Source organism: Eschrichtius robustus, chromosome 1, assembly GCF_028021215.1.
Source record: "Eschrichtius robustus isolate mEscRob2 chromosome 1, mEscRob2.pri, whole genome shotgun sequence".
Taxonomy (NCBI): domain Eukaryota; kingdom Metazoa; phylum Chordata; class Mammalia; order Artiodactyla; family Eschrichtiidae; genus Eschrichtius; species Eschrichtius robustus.
In genome coordinates, this window is record NC_090824.1 from 161972951 (window position 1) to 161995323 (window position 22373).

Consider the following 22373-nt stretch of genomic DNA (forward strand, 5'->3'; position numbering starts at 1 on the left):
CATACCATCCTCCCATCCTGCCTTTCTGCCCCCATTGCCCACTCCTCCTCTCTGTGACAGTAGTTGTCTGTGTTTCCCTCATGTGCTTCCACCCACAGGTTGTGAACCCTACAAGGCCAGGCACTGTGTCTTGCTAATCTCTGAATTTTATTGACTCAACATGTAAGAGCCAAAAGAAAACATAGGCAGAGGCCAGCTCAGTCCCGATAATGTCTCTGGTTTGGTCCCAGATGCCAGCCACGTGTTCCTAGAGGCATTCCTCGCCCATGTGGTCACTCTCCAAACAAATCTCTTGGTCTGAGTAAATCTCTTCTCAGTGAACAAATATTTTTCCTGAAATGGAAAATTTGTTTTTCTTTACCTGAGGCTGTGCTTTGAGCAGAGTGGAGGGCCTGCTGAGAAGGGCATTCTCTGGGGAAGCTGAGGAAATGTTCTGAGCCCTTGTCTCCTAAAGAATCCCAGCACCTGCTCTGACCCCTGGCCGGCGTCTCGGCTCAAACCCAGGGAAAGACATTATCAGCCTCTTGAAAGTGAGGTTCTCAGGAGAGAAACGGGAGCAGCTGTGAGGCAGCGCTCTGTGGGGCCGATGCAAAGGGAGCTTTTCCCTTGGGAGGGCTTCCCAGGATGACGTGACCCCTCTGCTTTCTGCCCCATCACTGAAGTGTCCCTTGGGCTTGGGCTTTGCTGAAGGAGAGGGAAGCCGAGGGCAGACCCGTGTCTGTGGAGTGAACCTCTGTGTTGGGAACAAAGTCAGGGCCATGGGCTGGTTGGGCTTCCAGTCAAGTGCTGAGTTCCCAGACGCTGACTTTCGAAAGTCACCAGCCCTTGAGAAGGTGGCCGCTCATTTTGCCAGATGACCTATTAAACCTCAAGAGTGAGTTCTAGGTGAATCCCAGAGGTAGCTGTGGATGCCTGGGGGAATCCTGCAGACAGATGGCTCTGCACCGGGTGTTCCTTCTTCTGCCCAGTGCCTGGAATTTAGGCCGGGGATAAATTAAATTACTACTTTTTTTAACATTACAATATTTAATTATTATCCTGATATTCTTTCTAGTCTTCAGTGGAGTTGTATCATATGTAACTTAACTTGTATAGATTCAGGTCTTTACACCAAGAAAGACACACACACACACACACACACACACACACACACACACACACTTCCTTTGTGCTGGGCCCTCAACCGGCCTCTCCACTCAGACAAATGCAGGCCCCATGGTGTGTGAGCTGGGAGCCTCACATCCCCGCTTGGTAGTGCCAGGGCCTGTGTGCCTCTCCTGCGAGAGGGAGCATTGTGCTGCATCCTCTCATTTAAAGATTTGAGTTTGTTTTTTTTTTTAATTTATTTATTTTACTTTATTTATTTTTGGCTGCGTTGGGTCTTCGTTGCTGCACGCGGGCTTTCTCTAGTTGCGGTGAGCGGGGGCTACTCTTCGTTGCGGTGCGCGGGCTTCTCATTGCGGTGGCTTCTCTTGTTGCAGAGCACGGGCTCTAGGTGCACGGGCTTCAGTAGTTGCAGCACACAGGCTCAGTAGTTGCGGCACGCAGGCCCTAGAGCACATGGGCTTCAGTAGTTGTGGCACACGGGCTTAGTAGTTGTGGCCCTCGGGCTCTAGAGCGCAGGCTCTTTAGTTGTGATGCACAGGCTTAGTTGCTCCACGGCATGTGGGATCTTCCTGGACCAGGGATCGAACCCTTGTCCCCAGCATTGGCAGGCGGATTCTTAACCACTGTGCCACCAGGGAAGTCAAAGATTTGGGGGTTTTATATTTCACAACACAGCCCTAACCTCAGGCCACCAGTGCCATCTGTGTTAATGCAGTCCCAGCCATCTGCCCGGCACTGGACAAGAGGTACGTGGGCTCTGTTTACGGACAGTGTGTTCCTTCCTGAAGGGTATTCGGGGGTGTGATTGGCTATAGTTGATAGCTTGACCTTTTAACTTGAGGATCAGGCTACGGGTGAGACGTGACACCACTACACTAACAGAATGACCCTGAGGAGGAGAGAGCAAGGTTAAAACAGGAGAAGGGGTCACTCCCGAATGACCCCTTTGTTGTGACTGTTGTGCTTGCTGGAGGCCCAAGTTGTGGTCTTAGTGTTTGTCCTTTCTCCTGTGTGTTGCCAGCTTCCAACTCAATAAGCAGATTTGTTTCAGGAGTAACCTCCCAGGGCTCCCCATGTTGCTGAGAAGCCCCTGGTCAGCCATAGCCTTAAAAACTGGCAACTCTGGAATACACGTATGTTAATTTGACGTATTTTTAAAGCTAGAGGCTGGCCGTTGACTATTTAAGATACGTTAAGCCTCATTTACACTGGTTCTAGATAACTAATATTTTTAAAGGATGACTAATAGAGTCATAGGAGTCTCTGGAATGAAAGCATCTATTTTCCTCATCACGCCTATTTTATCATCCAAACAAGCACTGGACACGGTGGTCAAGGCCTCAGTTGAAGTCCTAACTCTGCCCTTGATTAGCAGAGTGACAAGTGACCATGGCCAAGCCTTTCACTCTCTGGGCCGCAGGGTCCCCATGGTTGACAACAGCTGCCCATTTCACAAACTTGTTATCAAAGGCAAATGAAAGCAACAAGGTCCTACTGTATAGCACAGGGAACTGTCTTCAATATCCTATAATAAACCATAATGGAAACGAATCTGAAAAAGAGTACGTATATATGTATATAACTGAATCACTTTGCTGTACACCAGAAACTATCACAACACTGTAAATCAAGTATACTTTAATTTAAAAATTTAATTAATTTAAAAAATAAATATAAATAATTTTTTTAAAAAGCAAATGAAATCCTGTACAGAAAGGACTTTGAAAAATTGTGAAGTGCTATTATTAAATAAAATGTTCTGTGTTCAAAGAAGGAAGTAAATAAATCATGGTGATGGAGCCATGACTAGTACCTCAGATGCTCCTGACTTCCTTTGGTAAAGGGCTTGGGGAACATCCTGAATGCGCCCAAAGTCACGAAGGGAGAGGCCCTAGGTTTCAGTCCAGGTGATATTCCTTTGCTCTAGTAAGGTTCCAGCGGCCTTTGTCTTCACATGTATCTCAACTCATTCTTGCAGATAATTAGAGCATGGTAACCCTTCCCTCCTGTTTCCTTTTTCTCTGTGAAATCATGAGCCCTATTACTTCCTTGTGAAGGAGGAGAAGCAAGACTTCTCAGATGACTCCCAAGGATCTCCACAGACCCTGAGTGGACCCTGCATTTGGGATCTTCTCTTCCACATGGTTCCTTTTCAGTTCATATCATCTCCTTTGTTGGTCCCGAGTCTTTTGTCTGGATTGGGCTGGGAAGGAGGACCTCTAGTTGAATTCTAACCACCTGCACTCCCATTGGGAGAAGTCTCAGGAGAGGTTGAACCCAAGGACATTTTAAATACAAGTATCTTCATTAGAGTTGTGCTAAGTTTTAGACTATTTTCAGGAACAAATTCTACTGAGCCAATTTGATTCCGTGTTGATTTTTTTAATATAATACAGTTAAATTTTATCTTCATCAGGTTTATTTTCCATTTAACTTTTGCTACAAAGCTTGGAACCAGTTTTTGTTCGTATTGTATGTTACTGATCGTAGAAAGTTCTCTTATGGCTCTCCTTTTCATCAAGACCAATTCTCTAGGTTAAATTTTGCAAGTCTAAATGCTTTTATGAAAACTGGATTCTTTTGTAAAAATTTAGGCAATACTAGATTATACCACATGCCATTTTAACTGTTACCAATTTTATTCTGATTCGATTCTTTCTACCAGTAGTAGCCGTTGTGAAATGAACAGGAGGCTAATAGTATACATTTATTTTATTTTATTTATTTACTTTTTAAAATTAATTTATTTATTTATAGCTGCCTTAGGTCTTCGTTGCTGCACGTGGGCTTTCTCTAGTTGTGGCGAGCAGGGGCTACTCTTCGTTGCGGTGCACGAGCTTCTCATTGCGGTGGCTTCTCTTGTCGCGGAGCTTGGGCTCTAGGCGCGCGTGCTTCGGTAGCTGTGGCACGCAGGCTCAGTAGTGGGGGACGGGTTTAGCTGCTCCGCAGCATGTGGGATCTTCCTGGACCAGGGCTCGAACCCGTGTCCCCTGCATTGGCAGGTGGATTCTTAACCACTGTGCCACCAGGGAAGTCCATTATACATTTATTTATCAACTGGTTCATCTTTTAAATTGTGATCAATATCACAGACAGAGATAGAAGTAGAGATAGAGTGGAAGAAAATAGCCTAGAGTCAAAATGGTAGGGCTGTTCAATGTCATTAATTATTAGGGAAATGCAAATCAAACCACACGAGATGCCGCTTCATACCCACTAGGATGGCAGTAATAATTTTTCTAATGGAAAATAACAGGTGTTGGCAAGGATGTGAAGAAATTGGAACCCTTGTACGTTGTTGGTGGGAATGTAAAATGTTTCAGCTGCTATGGAAAACTGTTTGGAGGTTCCTCAAAAAAGTTCAGCATGGAATTACCAGATGACCCAGAAATACTACTCCTTGGTATATACCCAAAAGAATTAGAAACAGGTATTCAATCAAAAACTGGTACACAAGCGTTCGTATCAGCACTCTTCATAATAGCCACTAGGTGGAAGCAATCCAAGTGTCCATCAACAAATGAATGGGTAAACAAAATGTGGTATATCCATGAAATGAAATAAAAAGGAATGAAGTACTGACACAGGCTACAACATGATTTAACCTTGAAAACGTAATGTAGAAGAAAAATCACAAGACAAAAAGTCACACGTTGTATGATTCCATTTACATGAAATATCCTGAATATGTAAATCCATAGACAGAAAGCAGATGAATGGTTGCCTGGGGCTGGAGGAAGGGGAGAATGGGGAGTGATTGCTTAACACATAGAGAGTTTCCTTGTGGAGTGATGAAATGTTCTGAAACTAGGTAAAGGTGATGATTGCACAATGTTGTTAATGTACTAAATGCCACTGAATTGTATACTTTAAGACGGTTACTTCCATGTTATGTGAATTTTAACTCAGATAGTGGGGGCAAAATGATGGGCTGCGTAAAATGTACTATTTTACTCTGAGACCAGTAAAGATCATCGACTAGGAGTCATAAAAACTCTACTTTCCTAGATGTCTCCTTTAAAGAAAATAACACAAACTTTTTTTTTTTTTTGATGAAATTAGCTTTTAGAAAGATGGGTGTGTGAGAAAAAAAAAACAAAAACTCTTGAGCAAGTAGGTTGCCTATTTCTGATCTATGTTGTGTTATAGGTGAAGCTTTTCTGAAGAGGCTTTAAAGTATCAATAGATACATTTGAGAACGATGTGAAATACTAAGAGTTGGGACCAGGTTTCGGGGAACAGGGACAGAAAGAAAGAGGACACTTTGGAAGAACAAGAGGGAATACTGTGACTTGATGGGGGCTCTGGAGTGTCAGGGGCACTGAAAAAGCCTCTTGAACCCAAGACATGTCCAAGCTAAAAACCCTGTAGGGGACATTTGTCACTTTTCTGCTGCCCAGCATCCATTCTTCCTCTCCAGGGGCACACAGATTTCCTTTTGGGGAAGTTCCTCTCTCCCACTGCATGTAGGTAGTAAATCAAGGTGCCCTGCCCACCCACTCTGAAATTCCCTGCTTCTAGACACCTCACTCCTGGGACATTGACTCTTTCCAGGCGGGTGGGGGGCAGTGATGCTGCTGACTGTGTAAAGAGCACATCGCTAGAGCAGCGCCCTGGTTTCCTTCCTGGATCCTGTGCTCTTCAAGCCTGGCTCTCCAGACTCTTGTCCATTTGCTAAGCACCCCAGCATCCCTGTAGTATAAGAGGAGCTAAGTTAGTCGGAGTTGGGTTTTGTTGCTTTAACCAAAGCAGCCTGTTTGATACAAATTTAAAATGCCAAGGAGTAGCGGCTGATGGGCATTTGGTTCACTGGGAAGGACTTGCCGGGAGTCGGCGGGGGGCTCAACCTCAGACAACATATCCTAAACACCTACTGTGTGCCAGGCCTTGGGCCGATTTGGTAGAGAGGTACTGGAGAGGATCAAAGGGAATAACGGGTAAGTCTGGGTCCCATAGCTATAAAGTGGTTTGATCTACAACCAAGGGACCCAAGTCCCATAAGGAAGAATTGGTCATCCACAGATTTAGGGCGAAGATGAGCATTAGTCGGCTTTTTTTTCAACTGTCTTATAAACAGCCCAGCAACCATCTGTCCTTGCTCATGTGAACTCCATCTGCTGAAAGGCAGCATGTATGTGTGTGTGTGTGTGTGTGTGTGTGTGTGTGTGTGTGTGTGTGTGTGTGTGTGTGTGTGTGCATGTCTGGAGGGATGTGGGAGGGAGGGAGGTCCAGATTTTCCCTTGTGGTCTTTCCCTTTGGGCAATTCCGTTAGCATAGCCAGATGTTGATTATAAGTAGGTTCAGAAGATAAAGACATGCTGGCCTCTAGATTTTGTTGTGATCTTCTAGCTTCTTTCTTAGTAGCAGGATTCATTAACCACTGACCACAGCATGACACTGGACAAAATACCATCTAGATAAGTAAAGAAGTAGAAGACATCACTTCTGCTTTCTGGGAGTTAGTAAAACATGCCCAGATGCTAACTCTAAGAATAGCTTTTTTAAATGTAGAAATGCATGCAAATTAGTGTAGTAAAAAATGAGTACTGAAACGTGAAGCAAGCCATAAAGTTTTACTATAGGACATAAATACCTGAATAGTGGAGAGATACACCATGTTTGTTTTTTTATCTTTTGGCTGTGCTGCGTGGCATGTGGGATCTTAGTTCCCCAACCAGGGATCGAACCCTACATTGGAAGCGTGGAGTCTTAACCACTGGACCACCAGGGAAGCCCCTCACACCATGTTTTTGAATGGGACAAGTCGAAACTGTAAAGATGTCAATTCTTCCCAAAGTAGTATATGTTTGGTGTGTTTCCAATTTAAAAACCCCTAATTTTTCATAGAACCAGCTAATCCTATAGTTAATCTGGAAACTAAAATGCCAAAAGTCTGCCAAGAAAATTTTGAAAAAGTAGAGTGAAGTAGGCCTGCACTATCAACTCTCAAAATATTCCATAAAGCTATATTAATTAAAGTGGTACCATATTGGCACAAGAATAGACAAAGAAATAGCTGAACCAGAATAGAAAATGCAGAAACAAATCCAAATATTTAATTGAGAACTTGGTATATATTTAAAATGACCATTGAAATCAGTAAGGAAAGGATGGGCCATTTATGGTGTAAGGACAATTAGCTAACTGTCAGGAAAAAATGAATTAGATCTTCGCATCATTTTCAAAAATAAGTGGACTTCAGGGTAATACATTTTTTAAAACTATAGAAATAATAGAAGGAAATATTGGTGAGTATATTTATAATTGGGTGTTGGAATAGCTCCTTTTAAAGCAAAATGCAAAACACAAAGGTTTTAACAGAAAAAATTAACAAATTTAACCACAAAATATAAAAAGCTATATAAGATGAAAAATAAAATTAAAATATACAATAGACTGGAGAAAACCCTTGCAAAATATAATATATAATGACTTAATGTAGGAGTGATAAAAATAAAAAAGGAAAAAGAAAACTATAATAGAAAAATGGACAAAGGATATGAACAGACAATTCACAGAAAAGAAGTACAAATTGCTAATAAACACATGAATCAAGGAAATGCAAATTCAAGTAAGAAATTTTTTTTGCCATATATTGGATCAACCTTAAGAAACACAAATTGAAATGTAATACCCATTTTTTGCCTATCAAAGTAGCCAAAACACCAATTATTGATGAGGGTGAGGAAGATAGTTACTTTCATACACAATTGGTGGGAATGGAAATTGGTCCCTCTCTTTTGGGAGGCAGTTCGGTGGTGCTATAAAATTTAAAATGCACACAGTTCTTGGTTTTATTTCTCATCCTCTCGCCCCCCTCCGTATTTCCCTCATCACTGGGTAGTCAAGGCCTGGCTTCTTTATAGCATAGCACCAGACTTCCGAGGAGGTATTATACAAGCAGAAGCTGCTAGGCTTCTGAAGGGCCAGGCCCAGATCTGCACAGCAGGCCTCCCACCACGTCCTACCAGACCAGACAAGTCACAGGCCAGCCTAGATTCACGGGGGGGGGGGGGGGGGGGCGGGGGGAGGAATCTAGCTCCTGATGGGAAGAATGGCTTGTGGGGGCAGGAATAGGTGGAATTACTTGGCAGCTATATTTTCAGACAAACTACCCCACAGGTAGTTAGAGTAAAACATATTCCTCCATGTACCATTTCAGCAACATCTCTTAAATGTTTCCAGGGACTTCCCTGGTGGCGCAGTGGTTAAGAATCCGCCAGTGCAGGGGACACAGGTTCGAGCCTTGGTCTGGGAAGATCCCACATGCCGCGGAGCAACTAAGCTCGTGCGCCACAACTACTGAGCCTGCGCTCTAGAGCCCGTGAGCCACAACTACTGAGCCCACGTGCTACAGCTACTGAAGCCTGCACGCCTAGAGCCCGTGCTCCGCAACAAGAGACGCCACCGCAGTGACAAGCCCCCGTACCGCAACGAAGAGCAGCCCACACTCGCCGCAACCAGAGAAAGCCCGCACACAGCAACGAAGACCCAAGGCAGCCAAAAATAAATAAATTTTAAAAATTAAATGTTTCCATATTTATATAAATTTCAAAATATTCTGTTGTTTTGGTCCAGATTTCTTCCCTGAACTGAACCACGTGACTAGGCACCTATTCTGGTTTTTACTTTCTTAATGTTTTTCCTATGATCTGTGGATCGGTTATGAAGACAAACAAACAAAAACACAATAAAGTTCCACCACAGTAAATGCTATGCAAAAACTCAATTTTGTAAGCCCTGGTGTTGGGTTACCGTGATGCTAATTAAAAAGTGTTTTATCAGTAGGTGGTATTGTCATAAAATTATAGACAGTGAAACTTCCACTGTGCACAACTGACCTTACACTGAACTGAGAAAGTCCCAGGCAGAGTCACTTGTTCACACACCATGCACGCTCGCATGCACACACACAGGAACAGCTTGAGAATTTCATCCCAGCCCAGTCTGAGAATGGTGCTGTGTAGCCTGGAAAGAGAACAACAGCCAAACACCAATCATGCCACAGTCAAGTTCGCATCATCCTGACGCATACGATTTTTTAAGCATATCTTTGTCTTTTCAGATTTACTAAGTGGGTCTGTATTCTGTTCATCCTCAAGTCCTCCCTACGTGCTTCGTGTGTTTCGAGTGTCCTGAGGATAGACACAAAGGAGAATGAGCGCAGGCCCTGCAGGTGGCAGGGAGGAGTGTGCTTGAAAAGGGTGTATTTTAATCAAGCCTCGTGGGTGCTGGGGTGTGCAGGGTGCTTTGCCAGGGGACACAGAGGCAGGGAGCTCCCCAAAAACCTGATTGGAAGTGACTCTTGAGTGGACGGTGGTTCAGGTTTTTTGGAACTTAGGCAAAAGAGGTAAGCAGGCACCAAGGTGGCACCTCCTAAGCCGAGCTACTAGGACTCAAGCAACGGAGGGCCGTGGCCAGATTTGTGTGTTAAGTTATCCCTCCACTGGTGGAGGGATGCCAGAGTCGATGGGAACAAGACTAGAGGCTGAGAGGCCACTTGGGGGGCAATTGCCAAGATTCAGAGGCGGTGGCAGGACCTTGAATCTGGAGCATGGCGTCAGGATGATCACCTGTGTCACGATTATACAGGAAATCTGACTAGCCAAAAGGAAATTTTATGCTTTTGTCATCTTTTCTATGATTATATTATATTCTAAATGAGATCAGAGGCTAAGTAGATGAAATTTAACCCATTCTTCTGACATTTTTAACCTCAGCACATTTCTGTTTTTAATTTATATTGTAAACAAAATTTTCTCTGAACTTCTCCTCCAGGAACAATCGGAAGTTTGGTTTCTTGGACCACTCCCCTCCCCCTGTGCACAGTTTATTGTCCAACTTAGTAGTCTGAAACCCTTTATAAATTCGGTTATCTAAATCTTGTATAGTATTCAGCTGTCCAATTGACATGATTTTATAAGCTTGCTTTTTGTTACTGCCATAATCCACTTATCTCTTAAAAATGCCTTTGCCTGCTTTCTAAAGGCCGTGGGCTCTGCGCTGAGATTTGCACCTGTGGTTGATGCTGGCAAGTGGTTTCATGTCTTTAGGTCTTGAAAATACTCTTCCTTCTCCTCCCTGCCCCCAGAGAGGAAGCTTATCTGGGAACTGGCTTGCTTAAGGTGATGATTTCCCTTCTCTTAAATTTGTGTAGATTTAATGAATTGCCAAAAACAGAGAATAAATCTGGTTTAATTTAAGAAGAGGGTCTGGGATCATCTGGTCTGATAGAAATGATAGGCACGAATCGGCAAGCAGGTTAAGGTAAATTCTTAATAAAATGTTCACCACTGTGATACACTACAGAGGCGAAGGATTGATGTCATTACCATTTTATATTATAGGTCTCTAGTTTAATACAGAACACAAATCCTGCTCATGCATCAAGCTTGGGCTCAAAGCTGAAGAAGAGAAACCAATAGCAGTTTCAGTAAATGGGATCATCTTGCCCTGTGGTTGTGAACTATAATCATCTCTTAATTGTAACTTGGAACACCTTGTTTTCCCAGTGATTAACTAGTTTGTGATTTTTGCACTTCCTACCAAGGACCAGAGTCACTGTGTTTTCACGAAGGACAGTTGTTAGGGTGGTATCATGCCTTGCTTGTGCTAACAAGACTTTATTCTTCATTAATCCAACAAATATTTACATTGCTCTGCCCTTCTAGCACATTCTCCAGAGCATACAATGTGCCCCCCAACACACACACACACGCACACACACATACATGCACAAGGCACTCAACAGACTCTTAGGAGGCTTTGCAGCCCTTCCCAGTTTAACAAGGCAGCAGGTTTGGTTCATGGGGTAACCCTGCAGCTGTGGCCTGCCTTACTGGGGGAAGGCAAAGAAGTGAGCATTTAGTGTGCATAGGTGCCGTGCTAGCTATTTTATATACATTAGCTCATTTGATAATAAGGCTAACCCTGTCAAGTAGCATGTGTTCAAAATGTATTAGTTGCTTTCTTTCTATTCTACATTATGGAAATAACCCGTGTTGAATTAATTAACACCTTAAATTTGAAATCTGTCTATAAAAGCATGTCCTGGTTGATTACTAAAGCTAATCTGATGCATAAATGGGGAAAGGAGATAAATCATGGCATGGATATAAGGTTTAAAAAATCTCATATTTGTGCTTAGTGTACAGAATTTGTCAGGAAAAAAAAAAAGAGGTTGAAAAGCTCTTGCTCCAAAGTTTTTTTTAGAGCATTATTCAAGGAGTGTGGGAAAATTGACCTCTCCTCTCCTTCTTTCTTAGATATATTCCACCTTTGATCTGGGGGAAAAGTGGACACATCCAAACAGCCTTGTATGGGAAGATGGGAAGGGTGAGGTCACCACACCCGTATGGGCACCGGAAGTTCATCACCATGTCTGACGGAGCCACTTCGACCTTTGACCTCTTCGAGCCCTTGGCTGAGCACTGTGTGGGAGGTAAGCTAGTTTAGGTCATATGATTGGGCCATCACTCAGGGAAGGGGCACTAGTTCGTGAGGGAGCCTCGATATAAATGCTAGAGCCATTGATACTTACCATCGCATCCAGGGGCCTGTAGGAAGTCTGCTGAGGTGCATCACTTAGGAGCAACCTGCAAGGACTGGCTCCAGCGTGTGCTTGCCGGGCGCCCTGTAGGGCTCTTCAGAAAGCATTGTTGAATACAGTTTTTTAGTCCTCTTGTGAAATAGAAAAGCTTGGTATAAGAACTTGGAGCCCAGGACCAGGCCTCTGGTTTGATGACAGCAACAGAAGCTGGACTCTTCTAAGTGCTTTATGTATGCTATTATCTCATTTAATCCTCACAACAACCCCGAGAAGTCGGTGCCTTATTATCCCTACTTTACTGATGAGGAAACTGAAGCTTAGAGATGCAGTGTAGCTGGTCTTGTTTGTTGGACAACAGCAGATAACAAAGGCTCTCATATACCCTCTGCTTAGGTTTCCAGAGGTCTGGGACACCTATAGCTCAGAAACAACCACGGTTTCTACTGGTGATAAAACTCTCATTGCTCTGTGCAGACTGCACAATAAACATTCATAAAAAGCTTCACAATGAGGACTTCTGAGGAAGTGGAGTTAGATGGCTGCATCCTTTGAATGCTGTTCCTACTGGAAGAGGACATGTCTTCTGAGTTCTGTAGTATTCAAAGGCACCTAGTTTTTTACAGGAGCTCAGTCAATATTTAGGGGTAAATTCCAGTAAATGTAATATAGCTCTCAGTTATTTAAAGCACTTAGAACCTCTGAGTAGCTAGTGACAACTTAGCTTATGTTCCCTCTGTCTGGAATGCTTGTCCCAGACCTTCACATGACTGCCTCTTTGTCACTTAGCTCTCAGCCCCAATGTCACCTCAGAGGGATGGTCCCTGACTCCTCTAACTAGTGTTTCCTTCCCAGGAAATCCATCACACCTTCCTGCTCTGGTTCTTCATGGTACCTGCCACTCTCTGAGCTTATTTGCATAGTTGTTTATCATCTGTCTGCTAGAATGTAGGAATCCCCAGAGTCGAATAAACAGTCACAGAAGGAATGAATAAATGAATAGATTAGGAGTTCACATTGTGTTTCTAAGCCTTGTAGCTGATCTTTCAAATATTTATTTCTCTACCATTTAAAAAAAGTTAACCTTGCTTCTAATGCTCTGACTTCTTCTACTATTAAAGCACAAAATTTAAGCAATTTAATTTAACCTGCTCTTCTAGGACTGAGGTGGAAAGTTGAAAAGGACAAAACTGATTCTTTTTTGTGATTGTCTGTGTCTTTCTATCACCCCTGTGCCCAGAAAGGATTGATGAAGGTGGTTCTGGAAGGCAGAAATGCTTCCAAGAAACGCTCTAAGAAAAGCAGCCGTTTTTCCTTTTTAATGATTTCTTCCTGACAACAAAAGGAATAAATACTCACTCATAGAAAATGTAGATAATGTAGAAACATTTAGAAAAAAAGAAAAGAATCATCTGTAATCCCACACCCAGCATACCACTGTTAACGTTTTGTTCCATTTACCTTCAGTTCTATGCAAAGTTTTCCTGAAATTTAAATTACTACACATTATATTATAAATTATAATATAAATATTTCCCCATATCGTTAAAAGTCTAAAAGTCTTCAATAACAAAAGTCTAACAACTGCTTAATAGTCTCCAATGTGGTCATACCATAATTTAATCGTTCTGCTTTTGGGCATTTAGCTTGCTTATAATTTTGTTGCTCTCAAATAATCCTTTGATAAGCATCCTTACTCATAAAATTTAAGGCAAGATTCCAAGAATTGGAATTACAAGGTCAAGGTTTATAAAAAATTTTAAGGTTCTTTATACATATTGCGTAAGAATTTTAAAATTGTTTTTATCTTAACTTTTGGAAGGAAAATTTATGATTAGATTTAATAACCCAAACACAACTTTTCTTTAAAGAAAAACACATATTCATATTTTTAAGTGGGTAGTTCATGCTCATTATAGAATATTCAAAAGGTACTAAAGGATATACAGTAAAAGTGTAAGTCTCTCTCCCACCCTAACAGTGGTACCCACTGTTAGGATTCTTGTGTTTGATTCCAGAGCTAGTGGATGCGTTTATAAACATAGATGTCTTTTCCCCCCCAACAAATAGTAGCATATCATAACCCTTTTCTGCACCTTGCTTTTTCCACTTAATACATATTAGAGAGCTTGCCATATCAGTGTATGTAAAGATGTCTCATTATTTTTAAGGGCTACATAATATTTCATCATTTGGATATGCAAAAATTTATTTAAGCAGACCCCTATTTCTGGACATTTATGTTATATTCAGTCTTTTGCTATTACAATCTATACTGTAGATATATTGTTTTGTGTATGTACAGTGTATCTGTAAGATAAATACCTGAAAGTAAAATTGCTGGATCAAAGAGGTCTATGCAAACACTGCTTTTTATTTTTCCATTCATTCATTCATACAGAATTTCATATATAAATTAAGAGTAATGCTTGGAAACTTGTATAAGAATTTGACAGAGTAATTTTATATCTGTTGAATCTAATAATTAAAATATTGAGATTTGAATTTTTTCATTTCATTTTTCTAGTAATTAATTTTGATTGTATTTCATTTTTCAAAAGCATCTGTCCATAATGGATTGGAACTTTTAAAAACTGACCCTTCACCACAAATAATTTGAGAAACACTGATATAGAGAGTTCCAGCTAGAAGGGAAAGATATTCTTTCCCAGAGAAATGAGTGACAAGATGTATGTTAAATTCTCTCCTACTGTTGGCTAAGCCAATGAAGTGTAGTTGTGACCATTTATCATGTCACTATTTATTGGCTATCTCGGAATCTCCTCCTCCACCATATAGATGATGTTACCATGGTCATCTGCCCTGGAATTGCCAATCACAGCGAGAAGCAGTACATCCGCACCTTCGTTGACTACGCCCAGAAAAATGGCTATCGGTGTGCCGTGCTGAACCACCTGGGCGCCTTGCCCAACATTGAACTGACCTCGCCACGCATGTTCACCTACGGTAAGCTTGGGGCACAGCCAAGTAGAGAACCCCTTATTTCTGTTCCCACTCCAAGTGTGCTGCTACTTCTGCTTCTGCCTTACTTTTCTAAGTTTAGAATTTGTGCCCATCTGCAAGAGCTGGTGGGGCACACAATTGTAACAGCAGCCCATGTATACTGGGCATTCGAGAAGCCATGCCTCGCATGAGCCTCTCAGCTGGGCACTGGAACAACCCCTATCTCAGCCCATCTCAGAGGCAGAAACTAAAGCTCACAGGGGAAGGTCTTGCACTGCGCCCCCTGCTGGTAAGTTAATGCCCTTCACCACTATGCCCTCCTGATGCTCATTCCTCAGGACTCTCGTGACTGGCAAGCCAGCGTTGTGATGAGGCATGTGGATGTTAGTGGGAAGGGAGTCTGGCACATTAACAACTCAGTGGGTTCCAGGCTGCTTGAGGACGGGAATTGGATCTCATATTTAGACAAATGCTTCTTGCGTTTCATCGAAGTCCTTTGTTAGGTAAGGCTCTGTGTTCTGGACCGCTCGTTCTTAAATCTTATTTAACTCTCCCTTCAGATTAACTGAACACACATAAATAATAAGCACTTAAAATACGTGTCTGTATATGTACCAACATTTGTGGTGTTCATAACCACATCAATTATAAGGTGTTTTCATGGGAAACAAGTGAAAATTACATCTATAATCTCACCATAACTAATTTTCTCTTTCTTCATCCTCCCATTCTTTTATCTATGTGCACATAGTTTTTATTTAGATGCAGTCATAGTGCATATATCTATGGTAACTTAATTGAAATAACTTTATATTCGCTAACATAAAGATGCATAGTCATTGTATTTAATCTTTTTAAAGAGCCACATTACTGTGATTACCCTGTTATAGTTTATTTAACCATTCCTCTTTGTAGCCATTTAGGTTATTTAAAGTTTTTCAGCATTTTAAATAATGGTGCTATAAATATTTTTGCATAGAAATTTTTTCTTCTCTTTAATGTCTTCTTGGGAGTAAATTTCCAGGAGTAGAATTTCAGAGTCAGCATTTTTTATGCACGTCTGTACATATTGTCAGATTGCCCTCCAGTAATATTGCTCCAGTTTTTTCCACCCTTGGTGGCACGTGAGGGCAGGTAAGGAAGCGTGAGCGGGGGCACCTGCTCTGTGCCAGGCTGGGGGCTCCCCATCCCACTGCTCCTCCGTGTGCACTCCCCCCTAAAGACACCCATTTTACAGCCTCCCTTCTGTTCAACAGTTTGGTCAGTAGCTTGAAGATACAGGTGAAACTCCAGACTTACACATAACGCAGGCACATGGGGAGTAGTGAGTAAGTGAGAGGCAGCTTTGGATCAAAAGGCGGAAACAGGCAGTTTCTAACAAAAATGAAAACAATGGAGAACAATTATAAGGTCCTGTACTTGGATATACAAATTCGGGTGCACAAGTAGAGGATGGGGAAGTGTGGCTCGGCCGCAGGGCCTGGGACGGGAGTGCTACCTAACAGCATGAAGTGCCAACTAGACAAGAAATGCCAGCGAGAACATTTAACGTGTGCCCAGCACAGTACTGCCGTTTCCCATGGACGTGATCTCTTCCATCTCCACAGCAGCCCTTGAGGCGGTGAGTGAAATTGTGATGGAGAGACTGAAGCACAGAGAGTTTAGGTAACTCGGGCAGGGAGAGAGCCCGTAAGTGGAAGAGCCAAGACAAGAGCCTGAATCTTGCCGCCCCGGCCTCCAGAATGCTAGGAGAGGAGCTAGGCCTGTGCAGTCCAGGCCCCCGCCCCTCAGAGTGCTGAGCTGTAGAGACAGGAGACTAGACTGGGGGGCACTTGCACACAAGTCGAGGAGTCTGGTGGCTAAAGGAGCAGAGACGGGTCGGCTCAGTGTGGGACGTGGTCAGAGAGGCTACCCCAGCCCTGCCACTGGCCAGCTGTGTTACCTTGAATTTGCTTAACCTCAGTTTCAGGTTCTTCAACTGCAAAGTGGGGGTTACAGTTTTCAATTAAATATGGGTTACTAAGGACTTAGCAGGCAATTGAGTGCCTAACATATAGTATCCACTTATGAAATGTTCGACTTATTCAAATACTTGAAGATCCATTAATGCTAGTGAGAGATTAGCAGTGCTCTGTGTGGCCCAGATAAATAAGACGTGTTCTGCAGGGGAAGATGGGAATATCAATAATAATTACAATACAGTATGATGAGTGCACCAGTTGAGAGCGTCTGGTGGGCGCACAGCAGCAGGGTGGAGAATCCAGCCTGTCTCCGTAGGCAAGGAGTCACGCGTGGAAGGAAGGGTCCTCCCAGAAAAAGCATTTGAACCGGGTCCTCAAGGTGAGAAGGGGTTGGAGCTCAAAAATAGAGAGATGGGGGCTGTGGGGTAAACAGCCCTACAGCTGCCTTTTAAGAGAGCGGCACATCTGGGCTGGCGAGCAGAATTTGAGAAAGGAAAATCCGCGGGGTGAAGTGAGTCCATCTAGGGTGAGCTCAGCACCCACATCTTTCATAGTAATTTAACTTTCCTTTTTTGTTGTTGTCACTGTTTGTTTCATCAGAATTTTAGAAATAAATTCCTATAGTTTATTATATTTTAGTAGTTTTCCAGAAAGACATGTACCTAAAGATATGGATGATTTTTCTAGCTGTGCTATTTAGTTCTTTTGTTTATCAGTACATCTTTTAACTGTTGAAGTGCATTGTTTAACCATCGGTTAGTAAGGTCAAAGAAATGTGACCTGAGGTGAAAAATCCAGAACTTAAGGCACTTGAAATCCAAACAAAAACGTCTTTGGTAGCTTAGAGAAGGCATTAGTGCTTCCTTAAGTGCAATTGATGTGACTTTAGTTTAAAAGAATGGGTTTTTAAAGAATGAAATTTTGCCGTTTACAACAACACAGGTGGACTTTGGAGGGCACTATGCTAAGTGAAATAAGTCAGACAGAGAAAGACAAGTAGTGTATGATATCACTTATATGTGGAATCTAAAAAATACAACAAACTAGTGAATATAACAACAAAAGAAGCAGATTCACAGACATAGAGAACAAACTAGTGGTTACCAGTGGGGAGAGGGAATGGGGGAGGGGCAATATAGGGGATTAAGAGGTAGAAACCTCTTATTTTATACCTTAGGTATAAAATAAGCTATAAAGGGGAATTCCCTGGTGGTCCAGGAGTCCAAGGACGAGGGTTCAATCCCTGGTTGGGGAACTAAGATCCCACAGGCCGTGCAGCACGACCAAAAAAAAAAAAAAAAAAAAAACTACAAGGATATATTGTACAACATGGAGGATTTTCAAATGTTTTATAAATATAAGTGGAGTATAACCTTTAAAAATTGTGAATCACTATATCGTACATTTGTAATTTATATAATATCATACATCAACTATACTGCAATTTTTAAAAATAAAAATAAAAAAAATAAAAGAATGGGTTTTTAATAAATGTTTCCCTGGACTGGTGAATAAGGAGCAATCCTTCAACAAAGGTGGCCTGATACATTAGAGCAAAGCCTATGTTTGTTACTTTTCACTGGTAAAGTGAGGCAGCTCAACTGTTAGCAAGCTAGAACTGAAAAATCTTCATCACACTTAGCCCTGTATTGACTAGTTGCCTATTTATGGACTTTCTATACTTCAGTATAAATATATTTGTCGACTTTTATTTCTACACCTAATATCATTCATTTTTAATTACTGTTGCTTTGTGATATGGCCGAATATCTGATAGGATTCACCCTGACCCATTGCTTCTTCAGCGTGTGCTTTTGTCTCTCTGCGTGTTTATTTTTTCAGTTGAACTTTAGAATTATTTTGTCACGCTCTGTGTTGAGTTTCTGTACCAGTCAAGATGGACTCGATTATGCTGTGGAAACAACCCCCAAATCTCACTGGTTTAAAAACAAAGACTTATGTCTTCCTCACGTGACAAATCCATCCTGGCTTGGCCGGGGGGGTCCTATGTCCCATCACCATCCTCACTCAAGCACCCAGACTCATGGAGCAGCCCCCATCTGGAGCATTACCCGTAGAGGTCACAATTTATTGGCCAAAGCATATTACATGGTCAAGTCTAACTTCAGTCGGGTGGGGGAGGTGTGTTGTTCCCAGAGAGAGAAAGTAGATTTTGGTGAACTCTAGCACACTGTATCACAATTTTTGAATAGGAATTTTATTGTATAAATTAACTTGGAAAAGTTCGTTGTTATAGTGTTTTCTCCTCCAGGAATGTGGAACTTCCCTTCAAGTCTTCCTTTATTTCTCCCATAAAGAACTTCTAGTTCAGTGGTTATCAACATTAGAATTCCCCTGGGGAACTTCTGAAAGATACCAAGGCCGGGGGCCAGCCCCCAGGAGTGTAAGGTTCCCCCCGCCCCGGGCTGAGAGCCACAGATGTAGGTCTTAACACATTCTTTGTTTCCTCTTCAGTTTTTTTCTTTTACCTTTTTATTATAGAAATGTTCAAAGTATAGAAAAGTAGAGAGAATAGTAAAATAAACTCAGAATAAACCCCTCTGTACCCATCACTCAACCTCAACAAGCGCTCAGCTTCTGGCCAATCTTATTTCATCCATAAACCACGCCTTTCCTGCATCCCCCTTCCAAGATTGTTTTGGAGCAAGCCCCAGACAGCCTATCATCTCATCTGTAACTGTTTCAGTGTGTGATGCTAAGGTACATGGACTCTCTGTAAACTGTTTTAGTTTGCTAGGGCTACCAAAGCAAAATACCATAGCCTGGGTGGCTTAAATTAAAGAAATGTATTTTCTCACAGTTCTGGAGTCTAGAAGTCTAAGTTCAAACTGTTGACAGGTTTGCAAAGGCTTCTCTCCTTGGTTTATAGATGGCTGTCTCTCTGTGTGTCCATGTCTGTGTCTCTGTCTGTGTCCTAATCTCCTTTTCTTATAAGGACACCAATTATATTGGGTTAGGGCCCACCCTAATGACCCCATTTTAACTTAATTACCTCTCCAGAAGCCCTGTCTCCAAATACAGTCATATTCTGAAGTACTGGGGCTTAGGACTTCTACATAGGAATTTGGGGAGGACACAATTCAGTCCATAACATAAACATAGCACAGTACCATCATCACACCTAAAACTTTAACAGTATTCCTTCATAGCAGTTCAGTTTCCCCAGCTAACTTCTTTCTTTGTTATTTTCCTTTTTAATTACAGTTTGCTCAATTCGGGATCTAAATCAGGTCCCATATATTACAGTTGTCTCAAAGGTTTCTTAAGCCTCTTTTAAATCTCCTTCCCTTCACTTTTTTTTTTTTCTTTTTTTTGGCTGTGTTGGGTCTTTGTTGCTGTGCGTGGGCTTTCTCTAGTTGCGGCGAGCGGGGGCTACTCTTCGTTGCAGTGCGTGGGCTTCTCATCGCGGTGGCTTCTCTTGTTGTGGAGTACAGGCTCTAGGTGCACAGGTTTCAGTAGCTGCAGCACATGGGCCCTAGAGCACATGGGCTTCAGTAGTTGTGGCTTGTGGGCTGTAGAGCGCAGGCTCAGTAGTTGTGGTGCATGGGCTTAGTTGCTCCGCGGCATGTGGGATCTTCCCGGACCAGGGCTCGAACCTGTGTCCCCTGCATAGGCAGGCGGATTCTTAACCACTGTGCCACCAGGGAAGTCCCTCCTTCCCTTCACTTTTAATAGACCCAATCAAGTCAGCCTCTTCCATGTGGGGTAACTGGATGTGACATGAAGGGGGTCCTGATCCCTGGGACGTGGCCCAGCCCATCCAGAACATACGTGGGCACCAGGCACTGGCCTGAGGGGCCTGCTGACCTCACGTCTGCCCAAGTTCTGTGTGGAGGGCCCTTCTCTTGTCTCACCAGGTTTCACCTTGTCATGCAGGGCTCAACCAACATGGCACCTTCTTGGAGAACCCTTCCAAGACTCCCCTCGCCCCCAGTCATTCTCTGTCTAATCACCCTCTTCACATTATTCAAGGCACATATGGTTTGGTGAAATGGTGTATTTGTTTACATGTTTATTTCCTGTCTCTCCATCCCCAATTCCCCTCCACAAGTGCCTGGGGTCTTTGTGCTCCTGTTCTAGCCCCCCAGGGCCTCGAACCCTGCTTGGCCCATAGAAAGTGCTCACTAGGTCGGTGTTGCCTGAATGAGGACTGAGAGGAAGGGTGCGAAATGACAGTTTGTGGATGGAAGGTGATGTTGTGCAGACTAGTGTGTCTCAAACAGGTGTGCCTTATGGTTGTGTGACCTGTCCTTATGCAAACTGTGTCGCTCTGGAGCAGGTGGCAGGCCTTCCAGTCACCGTGGTACTCTTCTGGCCTTTGGAAACTGTGATCTTGACCGGAGCAAACTAAAGAGGGCATCAGCATGAAGCCCTCATTCTTCTTTTCCTGTTTCCCACCACCCCCCCAGACCTCTCTTTCTGAGAAAATTGCAAAAGACCTTTTCCCGCTTATCAAGCTAACTCTGTTCTAAACCACGTAAGCACTAATCCCTTGTTATTGGGCATCTTTGCTGATGTGATTAGAAATTGTTGAAAATAGATCTCTTGAACAGAAGAATTTCCTAAATGGATAACCTTACATTCTTGTGACTTAGAATCACATGAATCCTTCGTGCTGCCTTTGAAAGATAAATTCATTAAGGAAAATCCTGCATGACAGCAGTTACCATTTATCTCACACTAACAGTGCCAGGCATGTGCTGAGCATGCACAGGTATTACTTCCCTTGATCCTCCTGATGCCTCGGAGGTAAGCGTTAGTTTCCCCACTTCCCAGGCTCAGGGAGGTTAAGTACCTTGCCTGGGGTCACACAACCAGTAAGTGGTAGGACCAGCATTCAAACTGCGTGATTCTTTTTTTTTTTTTTTTTTTTTATTTTATTTTATTTTTTTTTTTAAACATCTTTATTGAAGTATAATTGCCTTACAATGGTGTGTTAGCTTCTGCTTTATAACAAAGTGAATCAGTTATACATATACAATATGTTCCCATTTCTCTTCCCTCTTGCATCTCCCTCCCTCCCACCCTCCCCATCCCACCCCTCTAGGTGGTCAAAAAGCACCGAGCTGATCTCCCTGTGCTATGCGGCTGCTTTCCACTAGTTATCTATTTTACATTTGGTAGTGTATATATGTCCATGACACTCTCTTACCCTGTCACATCTCACCCCACCCCCTCCCCATATCCTCAAGTCCATTCTCTAGTAGGTCTGTGTCTTTATTCCCGTCTTGCCACTAGGTTCTTCATGGCCTTTTTTTTTTTTTTTTTTTTTTCCTTAGATTCCGTATATATGTGTTAGCATACTGTATTTGTTTTTCTCTTTCTGACTTACTTCACTCTGTATGACAGACTCTAACTCCATCCACCTCATTACAAATACCTCCATTTCATTTCTTTTTATGGCTGAGTAATATTCCATTGTATATATGTGCCACATCTTCTTTATCCATTCATCTGTCGATGGACATTTAGGTTGCTTCCATGTCCTGGCTATTGTAAATAGAGCTGCAATGAACATTTTGGTGCATGACTCTTTTTGACCTATGGTTTTCTCAGGGTATATGCCCAGTATTGGGATTGCTGGGTCGTATGGTAGTTCTATTTGTAGTTTTTTCAGGAACCTCCATACTGTTCTCCATAGTGGCTGTATCAATTTACATTCCCACCAACAGTGCAAGAGTGTTCCCTTTCCTCCACACCCTCTCCAGCATTTATTGTTTCTAGATTTTTTGATGATGGCCATTCTGACCGGTGTGAGATGATATCTCATTGTA

The 22373-nt window shown here is 42.5% G+C and overlaps 1 protein-coding gene across 1 annotated transcript in view; it reads left to right on the plus strand.

Moving 5' to 3' along the window:
• Positions 1-22373, plus strand: part of ABHD2 (abhydrolase domain containing 2, acylglycerol lipase) — a 104367-nt gene that overhangs the window by 45655 nt on the left and 36339 nt on the right. The window contains exons 4-5 of the mRNA XM_068557472.1: positions 11373-11548; positions 14453-14620. Of these exons, the coding sequence (XP_068413573.1) occupies positions 11373-11548; positions 14453-14620 (344 nt within the window). The remainder of the gene's footprint in view (positions 1-11372; positions 11549-14452; positions 14621-22373) is intronic.